The 20,453-nt window shown below is 43.7% G+C and overlaps 1 protein-coding gene across 1 annotated transcript; it reads right to left on the minus strand.

Moving 5' to 3' along the window:
• Nucleotides 1-63: 63 nt before the first annotated feature.
• On the minus strand, nt 64-14,774 carry LOC109412821 (divergent protein kinase domain 1C). Its single transcript, XM_019686436.3, has 4 exons — nt 14,043-14,774; nt 1,933-2,085; nt 1,188-1,877; nt 64-1,078 (listed from the first exon to the last, which is right to left on the minus strand). Exons 1-4 carry the CDS (start codon nt 14,223-14,225, stop codon nt 866-868), a joined length of 1,239 nt encoding a protein of 412 aa, XP_019541981.1. The 5' UTR covers nt 14,226-14,774; the 3' UTR covers nt 64-865.
• Between the last annotated feature and the right edge of the window lie 5,679 nt (nt 14,775-20,453).

Genomic DNA, 20,453 nt, shown 5'->3' on the forward strand with positions numbered 1-20,453 from the left:
ATAAAGCAAAAGTAAATTAACGCTAATTTTGCAAGCGAACACAAATGTAGAAGAAAAGGTCCACTCAACTGGAATACGCTGAAATTAAAATAAAACTGAACTTTTTTTTCGCATATCAATGCGTTTCATTTTGATGATTTTAAGCTTTCTGCAAGTTTATTTAAGAGATGTTTCGCCCGAAGTTTCTTTCAGAATGGTTTTGTTTGAAAACTCCTTAAGTAATTTTAGACGAAATCCCTGTAGAAGTCTACATAACGTTCTAAGAGAAATATGTTTCAGAAATCGTAACACAGTTTTAGTAGAAACAGACCAAACATTAATAAATTTATGGAAAATTTATCAGGAAAAAAAATGGATATTTTTTGTTAGTGCGTATCAGTAACAGGCCAGAAAAAAAGTCATTTTTCCACCTCAATTCCAGTTTATTGTTAGCAGTAAAAAATGTACAATCACTAAATGTTATCTTTCATGTCTGATGTTCCCGTTTGGTCTTGATGAATGTGTTCCTAGGAAAAAAAAGTGATCAATACCAAATAAATTGTTGAACTTTCGAAATTTCAGTGATTGTGTCATTGGCAAATTTGGGTTGCATCCCCTTATCTTACATTACAACAAGCCCTACGTTCCCTTTTCGGAACTACAATGCCTACAAAAATAATACCAAACGTTCAGGTCTGAAACCTTCGTAAAGTTTCCTTTGCGTTGATCATCACCCATCTCTCTGCTTTTCTTTTACACACCTACAACAACACCGTAAAAAGCTGTCTCCATGGTTCGAAAAAGTGAACCTCACATCGCTCGTACAAACACATACACTGATCGACAGACGACGACGACGACGTCCAAAGCCACATTGCAACCCGTATTACGGAGCATTGATGAGGGCCAGCTTCTCGTAGATGCTGGTCAATTCGTTGTACAACTGTTTTCTCAGTTCTTCGGAAGTTCCCAGCGGGCGAGCACGGGATACATCGCGGTCTTGCGTTGGATCCGCGCAACGCTCTAGCAGCATGTGCAGCCTGTCGGGTGTCTTCTGTGTAATCAGGATGCCAGGGTAGCGCTTGGATCCAAGGAAGATCTGTGAATAATATATAATCAATAGGACAAAAAACGTGAACACTATTCGACCGCCTTGGAAGTTAAAGCAGAAATTGTATGTAGCAGCCTACATTATTTATCCGTCTTACCTTATCACACACAATTTGGACATTATTATTCAGCACCGTCGACTCACAGCGACTTTTTTCTACGTTGCACTCTGACTTGCAATGCATGAAATTGCAATGCTCATCACGTGTGCAAAAGCTCCCGCTCGAAATCTTCCTATTGATAGTATACTCGGTGAAGATGAACCTCAGATCATCGTACTTCAAACGGTTGTTGTTGATCCCGAAACGCGTCAAATCCACGTGGCACATTTGAATCCCATGCTGATCCAACTCATCCATATAGTCCAGAATCAGCACTGCCATCTTGATATGGTACCGCCAGCGGTCCAACGCAATGTGACTTCCGAAATAGAACCGGCTATTATCAAACTCCACGGCATTCAACTTCTCCGAGGCGAACATCTCCGCACAGTTTCCCTCCACATAGGGAAACAGATCGTTCTCGTTGAACATAACCGCCATCACGAACTCGTGGTTCTGAATCAGATTCCAACTGTCCCGCATGCTGTGGTGAAACATTGGGATGTTCTCCTTGTGGGTCAACCGCATCAATGTGCGAATCTTCTCGTAGGGCACCTCCAGGTTGTACTTGTTCGATATGTACCGCTTGACAATGTTTTCGTACTCGATCTCCGTCGGATAGTGTTCCTTGTGATAGTAACTGTCCACCCAGAACAGCTTTTCGTAGTTTTCGTTGGGCACTGCTTGCTGAAAAAGAGTATTCTTGAGCTGATGAAGACAGACATGAAGTGGCCGAACTTACAATCACAGTCAGAGGAGTGTCCTGTCGTTTGACCTGGAACCGATTCGGATGATGAATCTCAAGGCTGGGATGGGGACAACGGAGGTCCCAGTACACACCGCTGCGGCTGCAAAACTCCGGGCACATGCTTCCGGAAAGGCCTTGTCGTTGGCACTGCGGATGAGAAGATAAGAAAGGGGTTGCGTTTGAGTTTTTAGTAAATTACTGAGGAAAAGCTTATAGAACACTGAGCTGAGAAGGTATTGAGGGAGGACGTCGCGCCAACAAAAGGAGGAGAGAATCTACTTCTGTTTGTTCATGTCGTTCATGTAATCCCATCTGAAAGATATTTAGAATGTAAATAGAAGCATATAGTTATAGTGGCATCGAGTTCAGTAGTTCTACGCCAACAGGCGAGTACCGCCGTTAGGTAATGCTGGTTAATATCACGAATTTCACGTGGTTTTGACATTTGAATATTGCGAGTATAACGCCCCCACCAGGAATAGTCATCTTCAGATGTGTGTTTTGGTGCACATGTTGCAATATTTTACGTTGGTGAAACTGAATGGTCCTGAAATAGACATTTTTGGCATTTTGCAATACTGATGAAGTTTTTTTTTGTTTTTATTAATGTGTATTTTAACTTAAAGCTAATTCTACACTTATATACTACTTATATACTACTTATATACTAGTGGCTCCGTAGTTCGGAGTGGGTCGTGGGTTCGATTCTCACCTGTAGAGACCCCACATTCGATAAATAAATGATACCCTTACGAGGGTAATCAGAACTCTCCAAAGGCACGAGTAATCGTATATTCTCAACAAACGATATAGGAGAAATACAGAAATACATTATTGAGACAGATAAAAAATTCACTTAAAAAAGTTCAACTAGCTATAACTTTTCGAAAAGGGCATCACATATTCTCAAATTTTTACTGTAAGTTCATCAACTAGTTGTGTATCAGTGGTCCGAATTTGGAAAAGATCAGGCTATTCTACACGAAGTTAGAAAGATTCTAGAAAAAGGTATAACACAGCGCAACGTGTTTTTGTCTCAAGAGCAAAGTTATATGTGTCTCTGACAGATTTTGGGCCGCTGAATCCGAATCTGGGCTCAGATTTGCTCCAGCACGTCACGATTCGGAGCTATACCTCAATTTATAGGGCTGAATATGCGATTTTGGGCTTTTTTGACTGCAAGCCGTTAAGCATGGAAATATTTTTTAAGCAATCAAAAGGTAAAGTGGACAATTAACTTTTAAATTAAGGACTTATGCCAAATATTTCGTTTTACCAAATCGAATTTGATAGTTGTAAACGATTTATGTTAAGTACGATATTTCCCATACAAGTCACTCTCCAAAAGTTGCATGCAAGTTTACATACATACTAACATAAAATACTTAAATCTAACAAATTTGATTTGGTAAAATGAAATATTTTGCATGAGTCGTTAATTTAGATGTTAATTGACCATTTTACCTTTTGATTGCTTAAAAAAATATTTCCATGCTTAATGGCTTGCAGTCAAAAAAGCCCAAAATCGCATATTTTGCCCTATAAATTGAGGTGTTTCTCAAAATTATGACGTGCTGGAGGCAATCAGAGCCCGGATTTAGATTCAGCGACCCAAAATCTTTCAGAGACACATAAGTTGGCTCTTGAGACAGACCAAAAGTTATTTTTTGTTACGCTGTGTAATTATTCGATAGCCAACTTTGAGCTGTTATATCTCCGGATTCATCAAACCGAATGCAACTAACTAATATAATAAGCTATTAAAACTATTGACTAAACTTAAAATTCTTAACACGAAAGGAAATAATAACGATTATATTATTTTTCTAATGTAACTTCAATTCATCCAAAACTTCATCATCGTTTCAAAATTCGAGATGGTAATTATAGTTTATTTATATTCTCTCTATTACACTTGAATATAGTTATGTTTCGAAGGAAAACAACCAAATGGCCGGCATTGATTTTTTTTTCGCAATTGAAATCTCCATTTGTTCAAACACGTCTTTCCTCTTTATTTGGAGGAATTCTTGGATAAATTCTCGACTTTTGAAAAATTTAAAAAGAAACGCCTAGCGGAATCACTGGGGGAATTGCTAATTGAAACCTAGAAAACAATTCTAGAGGGATTCTTGTATAAATCCGAAGAAGATTCTCTGGATGAATTTCTAGAGTAAATCATAGATGAATCCCAGAAGAAATTCTATAAGGAATCATAGCATGAATCCTAAGAGTTAATCGTAAAAGCATTTTTTAATAAATCCCTAAACAAATCCCCGGAGAAATGCCTAGATGAAGACAGACTTCGCTCTATAAATTACTGGATGACTCCCTAGGGATATCCCTAGTTGAAATTCTGGATAAATTCCTGGAGGAATTTCTTGCCCGAAGAAACGTTTCGAGCGAAATCTTTGAAAAATACCAAGGAATCCCCGGAAGAATCTGTAGAGAAATTCCTAGTTGAATTGCTGGAGAAATCTATTGACGAAATCTCTGGAGGATTTACAGAAGGAATACGAGAGGGAAGCCAACAGGAGTTCCTGAAGATATCTGCGATCGAATGTCAGAAAAAAATCTTGTTGAAAAAGGTGATTACGGTACCGATTGATTCCGTTATTTCTGTTATCATCCTGCTCACTTCTGACGATAAATACAAAAATAATAAACAAAACAAACAGCGCTTTATTTCTTTGTTATGATTAGGATGGAAAAATAAGCGTACCTACATGCTTAGTAAAAGCAACAGATACCCTTTCTGCGAACTACCTGAAGAAGTCATCCTGTTAGATCTTACATCACGATAAAGAAATCCTTGCCGGAATTCCTGGAGCTATTACAGCATGAACACAGGGGTTTCATTAAAAAAAAATCTCTGGAAATATTCACGGAAGAACCTATTAAGGAATCTTTGAAGAAATCGCAGTAGGAATTTCTGAAGGAATCCCAGCAAGAATTCTTGGAAGAACCTCAGTAGAAAATTTCTGGAGAAATCTAATAGAAATTCATGGAGAAGTCCTGGGTGAATCCCAGAAGGTTTTTTTTTCATTTTTATTTATGTGTATTTTAACTTAAATGCTAATTCTACACTAATCCCAGAAGGAATATATCCAATGGAAAAACCCAACAGCCATTCCTGGGAGAATCTCAAGAGAAATTCCAAGAAGAATCCCTACATGCATCTCTGGAAACAGCTGAATTATTTTTTTTTTCCATTGATACTAGAATTACGTAAGGCTCAAAGAATCATCATTCAGTCATCAACCATAATCAATTATTCAAAAGCAGTTTTCTTGTTCAAATCTACAAAACATTCATTAAAAATGGTTTCACTATTATCTAGATGGTGAATAGAGTGTAATGATAAATTTTTAAGACCTTGGGTTGAGATTTCACGGAGAAAACTGCATTTGAGTTTTTGCTAAGCAATGATGGTTTGTTTCCTCTTATTACAATTGTTCACACCCCAGTGCCACCGGTTGAGGACGTTTTTTACTTTCGATCACATCAACAGATAATGTTTGACGTTCGACCTATTCCCAAGTAACCAAAAGTTTTAGTTTAGATAAGAGGGTACTTTATAAGCTATGCAGCTTGTTCGGGATTGCTCATCAGCCATGATTTTAAAATAATTTTGGAATTTGAAAGTTCACATAAGGTAGCTGGATAGTCTTCTAAGCAGCTTCTGACGGAACTTTGATAAAATTCATGTGTGTAGAAACAAAAATGTATATATCAGAATCACAACCTCGTTAATGGTATGTGATTCATGTCTGAAATTGCTTCTGATAATTACATTTTAACACACGTCGCTCTCTATGTGGATTTGAACTAGCTCCTCCTGCGTGATCGTATAGCCTGCTGACTTACCGCTGCGCTGCTGTACACTCTTGACAAAGTCAAGCTAACTTCACTACTGTACATGTGTGCAAAACAAGCTGCCGACAGAAAATCGATTCAAGTCAGACTGTACCCGCTGTTCACTCAATCGTATTAATGTGGTAGAGCGTTGGACTCTTGGTTCGAATCCGGTGGATGGCATATTTTGTTTTTTGTTCAAGCCAAATATTCATTGATTTGATAAATTCAGCAGCTTTTTAGCTGCTTAAGAGGCTCACAATGAGCCTTGCCAGAACTTGTAACCGACAAGGCTCATCGTTAGCCTCCTAATCAGCCATTCGGAGCTTTATCTGAACTTCGTGAAACTTGAAAATTAATTTTGTCATGGGAAGCGGAAAGTTTTGTTACTTGGGATTCCTGTGTTTGACTATATGTGATGGATTCGTATTCCGACCTGAACGATCTAAAAGGGTCCGTAATAAAACAAACAAACAAAATATCCCTGAGGTAACAAAAATAAAACAGCAATCTGTAGGTGGTACAGTCCCTGACCGCTGTTATAAGAATTGCCTCCTATTCGCCCGTTACCAAAGCACAGAGATTTGGGGCTAATCTCTGACTCTAAGACAAGATTGAGGCAATCCTCCAACGATTGAAAGCTGCTCTGGCCACGTCACGAGAGCATGTAGAGACTTCCTCTCGGGCTAGGTGTCACGAGAATTTGGGTGTTATTAGTGGAAGGGTTAAATCCAAACGATATGTTTGGCCAACGTTTAGGCAACAAAGCGCTATTCAGGAACAAACTCACCAAATTATACTAGTTCCAGTACGCTCGAGACAAAAATGTTAACTTCCATTTGCGTCTCCCGGACCTCCTATTGCTGCTCACCAAAAATTTCGCGGAAATCACGAAACTTCTATTCCCATCGACAAACTCTTTTTTTTTTTTTTTTCCTCCCCTGTTGGGGAAATTAAGCCACTGCGTCCAATAGGCTGAACTTTTATGGCATGTCCCGTTTTGATATTCGCATCTAGCCAGCTAATTACCATGTGTCAAGTAATCAGCTACTGCCACGACGCGTCGTCTCCCAGTCAGATGCAATGGAATTAATAAACTCCAAGACCTTCCCAGGTTTTGCAGACCAGATCTCACTGGGTTGCAAGCAACCACTATTTAGAAATCTTTGCCTGCGCGTGTATAAAGCACCACAACTGCAAAGCAGATGTTCCGAGGTTTCACGTTCCGTATTACAGAAACGACAGATATCACTCTGAATATGGCCAATATTTTTCAAGTGATACCTGCTCGGGCAGTGTCCAGTTACTAGGCCAGTGTATGTACATAGAGCTCTCTTGTTGAGCTCTAAGAGCTTTTTGGTTTTATAAGCATTTGGTGTTATAAATCGTTTTGACTGATTGCAATTTTTGACGTCCATCCAATTGGATATCACCCTCTGCTCAGCCCAGCGTTTCAGGTCAATTTTAATTGTACAGTTTGATATACCACAGAATGGTTCTGGACCAGCAAACTGTAAATTGGAACCACTTTTAGCAAGCTCGTCTGCCATTTCATTTCCTTCAATGCCACAGTGACCTGGAACCCAGTATAAGTTTACTGAATTCCCTTGGCACAGCCTGCGCAGTGAAAGAATGCATTCCCAGACAAGCTTTGAAGTACATTTGGAAGCGCACAATGCTTTTAGTGCAGCTTGACTATCTGAGAAAATACAAATATTTGCGTATCTGTATTTTCTCTCAAGGCAGATATTTGCGCATTTCAAAATAGCAAGACAAACTCTTAACTCTCACAACAAGCGCGAATTATCTTACTCAACACTACGTAATCCACTAAATCGTAAGGTAAGAGAAATGTGTTGAACACCAAAGATCAATTTGGGACGCAAGGTCAAATTTGCGGAAGGCATAGCACCACCAGTCTTTTCTCAGTTCGGCCGGCCATTTTCTAAACAACGCGGAGCAAAGGGGCGCGTGACAGTTTTAAAACTGGACAAACAAAAATATATTATTTTTAATTCTTAACCGCTTAAGACAAACAAAGAAAGTACTTCAATTAATAACTGTGGAAGTGCTCAAAGAACACTAAGTTTGAAGTGAGGCAAGCCAATTACCAAATGCGAACGCCGAGTCATAAAAAAGAAGAAAATGTCGAAATGAAATTGTTGCACTAGTTTGTACTGCGCCTAAATTTATTCTATTCTACTATATCGAACAGGTATTTGTGTTGCATTCACTTTTCTACTCTGTCCATGGTAGAATATGAGCACGTAGTTGTTGATATGTAGCTGCTGTTTCTTTTCCAGTCTGAAGGTCCATTTCGCCGATATGCTACTATCGGAGTCCGTTAGAGCTACAAGCTCAGAAAAGGATCAAGTGCCAGCCGCTCTCGGGGGGAAGAGCAACCGACGAAGAGCCGGGGTTGGGATCGAGCCCATGACCATCCGCTTATGAAGCGAACGTGTGACCACTGCGCCACTGCCCCGACCTAAAAAATATTTGTCACTGTTGAATTTGGAATTGGGACAAACAGTGCCAAACATTCTGCCAAAATTTTTCTGTTGAAAGTGGTCAAAGGTTTTTCCCACGGGGATGCTACGGTGATCTGATTTTGTTGCCGCTTCTCATGCGCAACCAGTGCTCACTAATACCAACATTTACTCAATGCAGCAGCGGGAGCAAATAAGGAAAAACGCACTTTGGAGAACAAAGTTTGCGAAAAGAGGTGTTGTGTGTCTTTTCACAAGCAATTCTGACTCTCTGTAGGAACTTTACCTAAACATCGACACTCTGAAATTGAAAATTATCAAATCATGCCGCTTTTTCATGATCAACACTTTTATGAGATCTAATGTGATGTAAGCGTTTTGCACCGATATCCCTCGTATAAAAGGTAAACATTCAAATTTCACGACTGTGTTGGTGAACACGGAGAAACTGAAAAACTCAAAATTAGGTACTTTTAAACTCAATTTTGAGTTCTTTTTCATCTCCGTTTTCATGCGCTCTTTCTGTTGTTGTCAGAGAGTGAAGAGAGAAACAGCCCAACTTTTGCAGTTCCGTGCGTCAAACCAACACTGAGTTTCTAGCACAGTACTCAAATTTGAGTGAATACAACCTAGTCAAAATTTCGGTTGGGTGGAAAAAACTTAAAATTAGGTTTTTTTTTTTACATGGAAGCAAGCGGGAACAACCCAACAAAAACATCGATTCCATCAACTCAAAATTGGCTTGACGCACGCAACTGCTCGAAGTTGGGTGGAAAGAACTCGCTTTTGGGTAGTTTCGTCTATCCGTGAATATTTTGGCTGGAGCATAAATTTATGCTCCACGTAAGAAAGGCACAATCCAACCTGTCAAACTCCATAGTGAAAAAATAGGTTGCCGTCCCCTTGGTTTTTCCACAGCGCAACATTTTTTTTGTCTCAAGAGCAAACCTATGTATCTCTGACAGGCCGCTGAATCCGAATCTGGGCTCAGATTTGCTCCAGCACGTCAGAACTTTGAGCTACACCTCAATTTACAAGCGATATTAGGCTTTTTCGACTGCCAGCCTTAAGCATGGAAATATTTTTTTAAGCAATCAAAAGGTAGATTGGTCAATTAACGACTCATGTAAAATATTTCGTTTTCGTTTTACCAATTTAATTTGATAGTTTTAAGCGATTTATGTTAGGTACGATACCCGGGTAGAGGTGAATAACAAACCCATAACTAAAGAATAAATTATTTGGTAACCATATCTAAATTTGAAATTCTTTAGTTTTTCATGAATAGCAATAGAATGACACATAAATGTAAAACTTGTAATTGGCGAATTATTATTGCATAGTATAATAGCATAATAATAACAAACATTACTATCATACTATTAACCATAATATCAAAACAATAACATAATTTACCATCATATTATTTTGACATTCTTTTTGCTATTATTTTGTTATTACAATGACAAATTCAGTTATTCTTTAGTTGTTATGCCATAGAAATTTAGTTATTATTTTTGTTATTTTAACTCTTATTTCAAACAAACTAATAGCAAATTTTGCCATTCAATCCGTCTATTTTAATGGTAAACTTTGCCCTTCATTTGCCATTTCGCACTACCCGGGTATTACCCATACAAGTCACCCTCCAAAAGTTGCATGCAAGTTAACATACTAACATAAAGGCACGGTAAAGGCTGGGTATGCTGCGCAATTCAGATCCCATTGTGATCCACTAGCCTCTGCCCAGCAACTCCTATCCCTACCTCCACGCGGTACCGGCCGGAAACTATGAGCAACCTTAGGGAAGATCGGGTAACCAACCCCGGTGGGACCTTTGGTCGTAGGCTGACAGGGAAGGGGGGGGTTTGCTTCGGCAAACCTGAGCGTCTGTTCTCCAGGAGGAGCGGCTCACAACAGCGTCTGATCCCCATGTTAGGGGCGGCTGATCTACGTCCGAGTGCCAGGGAAGGACTCTAAGCTCAACTGTGCACTATGGTCCTCCGGAAAGTAGGGGGTTGGTGTCAGGCCCTACGAGCCAGCCGTAAAAAAACCATTGTAACGGAAAATCAGCAACAGAATAATACGAACCGAGACCAACGGCAACGACCCCAGCGAACAAAAAGGACTTGCGATTGGAAACTCGGTACGTGGAACTGCCGATCTCTCAACTTCATTGGGAGCACCCGCATACTCGCCGATCTACTGAAGGACCGCGGGTTCGGCATCGTAGCGCTGCAGGAGGTGTGTTGGTGCGAACGTTTAGAGGTAATCATACCATCTACCAGAGCTGCGGCAACACACGCGAGCTGGGAACAGCTTTCATCGTGATGGGTGATATGCAAAGGCGCGTGATCGGTTGGTGGCCGATCGACGAAAGAATGTGCAGGTTGAGGATCAAGGGCCGATTCTTCAACTTCAGCATAATAAACGTGCACAGCCCACACTCCGGAAGTACTGATGATGACAAGGACGCATTTTACGCGCAGCTCGAACGCGAGTACGACCGCTGCCCAAGCCACGACGTCAAGATCATCATAGGAGATTTGAACGCTCAGGTAGGCCAGGAGGAGGAATTCAGACCGACGATTGGTAAGTTTAGCGCCCACCAGCAAACGAACGAAAACGGCCTACGACTCATTGATTTCACCGCCTCCAAAAATATGGCCATACGTAGCACCTTTTTCCAACACAGCCTCCCTTATCGTTACACCTGGAGATCACCACAGCAGACGGAATCTCAAATCGACCACGTTCTGATTGACGGACGGCACTTCTCCGACATTATCGACGTCAGGACCTATCGTGGCGCCAACATCGACTCCGACCACTATCTGGTGATGGACAAACTGCGCCCAAAACTCTCCGTCATCAACAATGTACGGTACCGGCGACCGCCACGGTACAACCTAGAGCGACTGAAGCAACCGGATGTCGCCTCAGCATACGCGCAGAATCTCGAAGCCGCGTTGCCAGACGAGGGCGAGCTCGATGAGGCCCCTCTAGAGGACTGCTGGAGTACAGTGAAAGCAGCCATCAACGACGCAGCCGAGAGCACCATCGGGTACGTGGAACGGAATCGACGAAACGAATGGTTCGACGAAGAGTGCAGAACGGTTTTGGAGGAGAAGAACGCAGCGAGGGCGGTAATGCTGCAGCAAGGGACTCGACAGAACGTGGAACGTTACAAACAGAAGCGGAAACAGCAGATCCGCCTCTTTCGGGAGAAAAAGCGCCGCCTGGAAGAAGCGGAGTGTGAAGAAATGGAACTGCTGTGCCGTTCCCAAGAAACACGGAAGTTCTATCAGAAACTCAACGCATCCCGCAACGGCTTCGTGCCGCGAGCCGAAATATGCAGGGATAAAGACGGAGGCCTCTTGACGGACGGACGTGAGGTGATCGAAAGGTGGAAGCAGCACTTCGATCAGCACCTGAACGGCGTGGAGAGCGTAGGCACGGGAGCCCACGGCAACGGAGGAAATGACGACGCCAATGCAGCGGAGGACGGAAATGAACCAACTCCCACGCTGAGGGAAGTTAAGGATGCCATTCACCAGCTCAAAACCAACAAAGCAGCTGGTAAGGATGGTATCGCAGCTGAACTCATCAAGATGGGCCCAGAAAAGTTGGCCACCTGTCTGCATCGACTGATAGTCAGGATCTGGGAAACCGAACAGCTACCGGAGGAGTGGAAGGAAGGGGTAATCTGCCCCATTCACAAGAAAGGCGACCATTTGGAATGTGAGAACTTCAGGGCGATCACTATTTTGAATGCTGCCTACAAAGTGCTATCCCAGATCATCTTCCGTCGTCTGTCACCTAAAACAAATGAGTTCGTGGGAAGTTATCAAGCCGGCTTCATCGACGGCCGGTCGACAACGGACCAGATCTTTACCGTACGGCAAATCCTCCAGAAATGCCGTGAATACCAGGTCCCAACGCACCACCTGTTCATCGACTTCAAAGCGGCATACGATAGTATCGACCGCGCAGAGCTATGGAGAATCATGGACGAAAACGGCTTTCCTGGGAAGCTGACTAGACTGATTAAAGCAACGATGGACGGTGTGCAAAACTGCGTAAGGGTTTCGGGTGAACTGTCCAGTTCATTCGAATCTCGCCGAGGACTGCGACAAGGTGACGGACTCTCATGTCTACTCTTCAACATCGCGCTGGAAGGTGTGATGCGACGAGCCGGGCTCAACAGCCGGGGAACGATTTTCACAAAATCCGGTCAATTTGTGTGCTTTGCGGACGACATGGACATTATCGCTAGAACATTTGGAACGGTGGCAGAACTATACACCCGCCTGAAACGCGAAGCAGCAAAAGGTCGGACTGGTGGTGAATGCCTCAAAAACAAAGTACATGCTGGTAGGCGGAACCGAACACGACCGGATCCGTCTGGGTAGTAATGTTACGATAGACGGGGATACTTTCGAGGTGGTGGAGGAATTCGTCTACCTCGGATCCTTACTGACGGCTGACAACAACGTGAGCCGTGAAATTCGGAGGCGCATCATCAGCGGAAGTCGGGCCTACTATGGGCTCCAGAAGAAACTGCGATCGAAAAAGATTCACCCACGCACCAAATGCACCATGTACAAAACGTTAATAAGACCGGTAATCCTCTACGGGCACGAGACATGGACCATGCTCGAGGAGGACCTACAAGCACTCGGAGTTTTCGAGCGACGCGTGCTAAGAACGATCTTCGGCGGTGTGCAGGAGAACGGTGTGTGGCGGAGAAGGATGAACCACGAGCGCGCTGCACTTTACGGCGAACCCAGCATCCAGAAGGTGGCCAAAGCCGGAAGGATACGGTGGGCAGGGCATGTTGCAAGAATGCCGGACAACAACCCTGCAAAGCTGGTGTTTGCAACGGATCCGGTTGGCACAAGAAGGCGTGGAGCGCAGAGAGCACGATGGGCGGACCAGGTGGAGCGTGACTTGGCGAGCATTGAGCGTGACCGAGGATGGAGAGCGGCAGCCACAAACCGAGTATTGTGGCGTACTATTGTTGATTATGTCTTGTCGTAATGATGTGGAACAAATAAAAAAAAAAATAAAAAAAAAAATAAAATGCTTAAATCTATCAAATTTGATATGGTAAAAAGAAATATTTTGCATGAGTCGTTAATTTAGAGATTAATTGACCAATTTACCTTTTGATTGCTTAAAAAAATATGTCCATGCTTAATGGTTGGCAGTCAAAAAAGACCAAAATCGCATATTTTGCCCTATAAATGGGGTATTGGAAAACATGCTCAGAAACTCGATTAATATCTGAATTAGAAGATTATAATTAAAAGATCTGTTTTACATTTGGCCAGTTGTAGGTGGATAAGAGACTTGATAAGAGAACAATTTACATGGATCGATTTTCAAACAATTCTGAATATTTCACGATTACATACCTACACGATCCGACACCACCCTATACGACCTCATTCAGTTCCCCCTTGAAAGCTATCCGTGCAAGAATGATGGAACATTTCAAGAATGCCGGCTGCTTATAAACAGAACAACACCGTATTTGGAGTTCATTTCAAGGATAACAACCACGCGCCACCCTTCCAGCCTACAAAAACTAATTGGTGAAAGAGAGAAAGTCAAACAAGCAGAACGACGACAGAAGGAAACCTCCCAACCGTTTACGACCTTATGCCACCACCACTCGTTTCCTCCTCAGTGCACTATAATACGCTGTGTGTTTTCCGGGAAATGTAGGATATACCCATTCGGGCTAAGTGCGGTACTCACAAATTTGGTCACCTTCCACTCGACTCCGGTGTCGAAGCAGTAATAGGACGATGTGATGCTGCAGTAAACGAGGACAAAGAGCACCGCCAGGGCAATTGCCGTAATCACGTAGTAGCGCCTTCGTGGGGAAAAGCGCAACTTTCGGGCAAGGTTTTTCCACTCCTTCTTTGTCAGAAACATCATCGCGTTGGTCCAGACTTTTCTATCCTTCCTTCACACAGTTGTTGCTTCTATCAAGGCAAATAGTTTCTTACAGCTAACAATCGATTTTGTGGCACGTTACTTCACACACTTTCACGAGGTTTCCGCTTCCGGACCTGCCGACGAACAAATTGCGACCAAACTCTATCCTACTGGGTTTCCAATACTTTCAATTATTTAGGATTTTTTCCTTACAAACTCCAGACGACGACACCTCCCACAATGCGTTCTCTCGATTTTCCACTTTGTGGGTTTTGACTCGGTTCGACTAGGACGCACTTGTACTACCACCTACCACCGTTTCCCGTGTGGAGCCTCATGACACCTTCCTGCTGGGAGGATGCTATATGGTAGCAGTAGCGTGGAGCGTGGAGAACAAAGACCGAGGGCGGGAAAGCAACGCGTGAGCAAAAATTGACTCTTTTCAATGTTATCCTTTTGGCTGTAAACATGGGTTTTCTCTGCTCTCTCAATTTTCAACTGTTTACTTTAGCTGGTGTGTACTGGCGGAATGAACGCTTCTTGTTTCCCCACGCAAGCTTCCGGTGGGTTTTCTGAGAAGGTGCAAACTTTTGGGTTTAAAGTTTTTCCCAGTGAACATGCTTTCGGGAGGGGCTGCAAAACGGTGAGTCGATAAGAAGAGCGTCCAATATAGCTCTGGTCCTCACAAGTTCCTACCTCATGCTTCCACGGGTCAAGCGATGACAAAGACCGCCAGCTAAGAGTTGTGTGCTTAGCTGGTAGTGCAGCCTGGGCACTGTTGTCCTTCTGACTTCAGCTAGATTGAGGAGGTACGATCCGAGTGTCTGTTCACCAAGGAGGTGCGGCTCAAACAGCGTCTGTTCTGGCATCCAGCGGCTGAGTAAGAAACGCTGCACCACGCCCAGCTAGATCCAAGGTGGTAGCCCCATCAGCGTGGTCGTCCCAGTGTTGGTTGGGACGTTAAACAGAACTGGCACGATGGCCCTCCGGCGAGACAGGAGTGTTGGCGTAGGCCCAATAAGCCACCCGTAAAAATCCCCATTGCGAATAACATAGGAGAAAATACGACTCGATACAATCGGCAAAGACCCACGCGACGAAATAAGGACTACGATTGGAAACTTGGAACATGGAATTGCAAGTCACTAGGTTTCGCAGGATGTGACAGGATAATCTACGACGAACTACATCCCCGCAACTTCGACATCGTGGCGTTGCAGGAACTTTGTTGGACTGGACAGAAAGTGTGGAAAAGCGGGCATCGAGCGGCTACCTTCTACCAAAGCTGTGGCACCACCAATGAACTGGGAACAGGATTTATAGTGTTGGGCAAGATGCGACAACGTGTGATCGGGTGGCAGCCGATCAACGCAAGGATGTGCATGTTGAGAGTTAAGGGCCGTTTCTTCAACTACAGCATCATCAACGTCCACTGCCCACACGAAGGGAGACCCGATGACGAGAAAGAAGCGTTCTACGCGCAGTTAGAGCAAACATACGATGGTTGCTCGCCGCGTGACGTGAAAATCGTTGTCGGCGACATGAACGCGCAGGTAGGAAGGGAGGAAATGTACAGACCGGTAATCGGGCGGAACAGCCTGCACGCCGTATCGAATGATAACGGCCAGCGATGCGTAAACTTTGCAGCCTCCCGTGGTATGGTAGTCCGAAGCACCTTCTTCCCCCGCAAAGATATCCACAAAGCCACCTGGAGATCACCCGACCATCAAACAGAAAACCAAATCGACCACGTTCTAATCGACGGTAAATTCTTCTCGGATATAACCAACGTCCGCACATACCGCAGTGCGAATATAGATTCGGATCACTACTTAGTCGCTGTATGCATGCGCTCAAAACTTTCGACAGTTATCACCACGCGTCGAAGTCGAACGCCGCGGCTCAACATCGAGCAACTTCGTAACGTAGAAATGGCTCAAGACTACGCGCAGCAGTTAGCGGTGGCCCTACCAACGGAAGAGCAGCTTGGCGCAGCTACACTTGAAGATGGCTGGAGGGACATCCGATCCGCCATAGGCAGTACCTCGGCTACAGCACTAGGCTTCGCGTCTCCGAATCACAGAAACGACTGGTACGACGGCGGATGTGAACAGTTGAAAAACGAGAAGAATGCAGCATGGGCGAGAATGCTGCAACACCGTACGAGAGCGAATGAGGCACGTTACAAACAGGCGCGGAACAGGCAGAACTCAGTCTTCCGGATGAAGAAGCGCCAGCAGGAAGAACGAGATCGCGAAGCGATGGAAGGGCTGTACCGCGCTAAGGAAACACGAAAGTTCTACGAGAAGCTGAACCGCTCGCGCAGAGGCTTTGTGCCACAAGCCGACATGTGCCGAGATAATCACGGGAATATTCTCACGAGCGAGCGTGAGGTGGTCGAGAGGTGGCGGCAGCATTACGATGAGCACCTCAATGGCGACGTTGCAAGTACCGAAGGTGGCGTGGTAACAGATCTAGGAGTACGTGCACAGGACGAAAGACTTCCGGCCCCTGACCTTCAAGAGATTGAGGAGGAGGTTGGCCGGTTGAAAAACAACAAAGCCGCTGGAGCAGATCAACTACCAAGCGAGCTTCTAAAATACGGTGGAGAAGCACTGGTGAGAGCACTACACTGGGTCATTACCAAGATTTGGGAGGAGGAAGTATTACCGGAGGAATGGATGGAAGGTATCGTGTGTCCCATCTACAAAAAGGGCGACAAGTTGGATTGCGGGAACTACCGCGCGATCACACTACTGAGCGCTGCCTACAAAATACTCTCTCAAATTTTATGCCGCCGTCTATCACCGATTGCAAGAGAGTTCGTGGGGCAATATCAGGCTGGATTTATGGGTGAACGCGCTACAACGGACCAGATGTTCGCCATCCGCCAGGTGTTGCAGAAATGCCGCGAATACAACGTGCCCACACATCACTTGTTCATCGATTTCAAATCGGCGTATGATACAATCGATCGAGAACAGCTATGGCAGATTATGCACGAATACGGATTCCCGGATAAACTGATACGGTTGATCAAGGCGACGATGGATCGAGTGATGTGCGTAGTTCGAGTATCAGGGACACTCTCGAGTCCCTTCGAATCTCGCAGAGGGTTACGGCAAGGTGATGGACTTTCGTGCTTGCTGTTCAACATTGCTTTGGAGGGTGTAATACGAAGAGCGGGGATAAACACGAGTGGGACGATTTTCACGAAGTCCGTTCAGCTGCTTGGTTTCGCCGATGATATTGATATTATTGCTCGTAAATTTGAGACGATGGCGGAAACGTACATCCGACTAAAGAGTGAAGCCAGGCGAATCGGATTAGTCATTAATGTGTCGAAGACAAAGTACATGATGGCAAAGGGCTCCAGGGAGGAATCACCGCGCCCGCCACCCCGAATTCATATCGACGGTGATGAAATCGAGGCGGTTGAAGAATTCGTGTACTTGGGCTCACTGGTGACCGACGACAACGACACCAGCAGAGAAATTCAGAGGCGCATTGTGGCAGGAAATCGTGCCTACTTTGGACTCCGCAGAACTCTACGTTCGAATAAAGTTCGCCGTAACACGAAGTTAACCATCTACAAAACGTTGATTAGACCGGTCGTCCTCTATGGGCACGAAACATGGACCCTACGTGCAGAGGACCAACGCGCCCTTGGAGTTTTCGAACGGAAGGTGTTGCGTACCATCTACGGCGGAGTGCAGATGGAAGACGGGACTTGGAGAAGGCGAATGAACCACGAGCTGCATCAGCTGCTGGGAGAACCAACCATCGTCCATACCGCGAAAATCGGGAGGCTACGGTGGGCGGGTCACGTCATCAGGATGTCGGATAGCAACCCGACTAAAATGGTTCTCGAGAGTCATCCGACCGGTACAAGAAGACGTGGAGCGCAGCGAGCTAGGTGGGTCGACCAAGTGGAGGACGATCTGCGGACCCTACGCAGAGTGCGGAACTGGAGACAAACATCCATGGACCGAGTGGAATGGAGGCGGCTACTATGTACAGCAGAGGCCACCCCGGCCTTAGCCTGACCGGTAAGGTAAGTATGCTTTCGGGAGACTCGTTTCAAAAAGTTCTGCAAATGTGACAAATATCCAAGTAAATGGGTGAATAAGTAGGGGCGCCCATAATATTTTATTGACCATAAATTTACACCGTTCAACACTAAATTTTGTTATGGGATGAGAAAAAAAATAACAGGGGATTGGGACCCTAGATGTTAGACAATAACGAAACTAACCCAAATACCGAAAACGCCTAAAAATATGCACGGCACGTTCTAATGAACATATCAATTGAACACCCCAAGTTCTCCATACAAACCTCGGTTTTAAACTGTGAAGGCCCGGTCCAATATTTTTCAAAAATTTTTTCACTATGACACATCTAGGGTCCCAAACCCCTGTTATATTTTTTCTCATCCCATAACACCAAATTTTGTCGAGCAGTGTTATGAATGAGGTCAATCATTTTTGTTTCCGTGAGGCACTATACTTTTATGTCTTTGGCTTTGGTCTAGATGTAGTGAAACTGATCTGGATAAGTTTTATCTTTAAATGCGACACTCTAGTGTTCTTGATATGCATCCTAGAGGATTGGGGTCTTCGCCAAAGTGCTTTAGATTGATTGGTACTACATTCCTACGTCTTCGATTTTGATTTAGATCTGCTTCCAAAGATTCATTAGGCAATGTTTTCAAGTTTTTTTTTTGTCTATCTATATTAACGAGATTTTTAACCCTAGGCTAGTTCATCTCGGAACCCACGTTTTACTTCCCTTCCGAAGGCAGAACCCACATTTTAGTGAGTATGTCGGGAATGGGATTCGATCCCAGGTCCTAAGCGTGATAGTCTCGTGTTTTAACCACCACACCAGGTCCGTTCCACATGTTTTCAAGTCCTCTTTCACAATTCGTTCAAGAATCTTTTAAGAAATTCCAGTAAAGATTTATTCTTTTCTCAAAGGATTTTTTTTTTCAAGGTACGTATAAAGATTCGTTCATGGATTTTTCGGTTTTCCTTCAGATAACCCTCAGATGAACACATTCATCCCCAACGATCTCCTGCACATATTGCCTCAGGGGGTCTACAGAAATTCATCCATGGAAATATAAAGAAATTCTTTTGAAGTTTTTTTTTTTATTTGCACCAAAGAATTTGGAATTCTTTGTGATTTCCGTCATTGATTTCTTAGAGAAATTGTCTTGGAATTTCATAATTAGTTATTCCAAAAATCCCTTTGCTTGCAAAATTCCTTCGGGAATCCTTTAAGTAATTACTCATAGTACTCCTAGTACTTCTAGTACTACTTCATAGTTCTGTAGTAATCCTTCAAGTACATCATCACCTCCAAAATCAACCCAATGATTCTTTTCTAACACATCTTAGAATTCATCTAGGCGATTCTTCAAGTTACCAGTTTACCAGTTCGCCTTTAAGTTAGTAGCGTTGGTTGCTTACATAGCTTGAATTTGCATCGAAGATCCCTCAGCACGGGCTGCATACAGGGGAGGGTTTTGGCATAACGCCTCCCTAAGGGCGGCTCTAATGAGCTTAAAAAAGGCCCCGTGTCCGAAACTAAATGAGTCACCTCATTGCAAGGCACGTTAAAACGTTACTCAACTAGGAACTTGAATTTGGTCTAGGAATTTCTAATCCTAAGGGGTATCCTGATTTGGGCAACAACACAAGATCATCTACAATGTGATGTCCGTGTTAGGGGAAGGCTTGCGTGTTTTGTACTGGATCGCTCCTGAAACATTTGAAGCGCTACAAATGCACATTAAATTTCAGGGACAGATGTACAAACCTTAGTATAACATACAAAATAAACTGACAAAATGTTCACAACAATTGACAAACGTAACTATCGAAATTTTTTTTATGAATTGGAGAATGCAATTCATGGAAAATTCTTAAATCTACTTTCCGACGCATCAACTATATAACAAACGTAACACAACACCAGCAACAACGGAAGAATTTTTCAAGAATCGAAATTGCGATTCTTGAAAAATTCCAAAACACTCCTATTTGTCATCCTATCAAGTGGTCGGTTGATGGCAGCGATGATCATTTAATTTGGTGTCACCAGACTAACTAAATTACGTAAGCCAAACGCTTACCAGATAACTCCGCGAGTTAAATTGCCACTAGGCTAACCTTAAACTAATTACCACCAGGCTAATTTAAAACTACTAACGCCAGCGAATCC

Source organism: Aedes albopictus, chromosome 2 (assembly GCF_035046485.1).
Source record: "Aedes albopictus strain Foshan chromosome 2, AalbF5, whole genome shotgun sequence".
Lineage (NCBI taxonomy): Eukaryota > Metazoa > Arthropoda > Insecta > Diptera > Culicidae > Aedes > Aedes albopictus.

What these genes read in the sequence shown, in the direction of transcription:
- LOC109412821 (XM_019686436.3), bottom strand. Translation starts at nt 14,225, where the DNA reads ATGATGTTTCTGACAAAGAAGGAGTGGAAAAACCTTGCCCGAAAGTTG. An exon ending in ACACTCCTCTGACTGTGATT is followed by an intron (nt 1,878 to 1,932) that starts GTAAGTTCGGCC and finishes ACTCTTTTTCAG; the next exon opens with CAAGCAGTGCCCAACGAAAA. An exon ending in TCCAAATTGTGTGTGATAAG is followed by an intron (nt 1,079 to 1,187) that starts GTAAGACGGATA and finishes TATTATTCACAG; the next exon opens with ATCTTCCTTGGATCCAAGCG.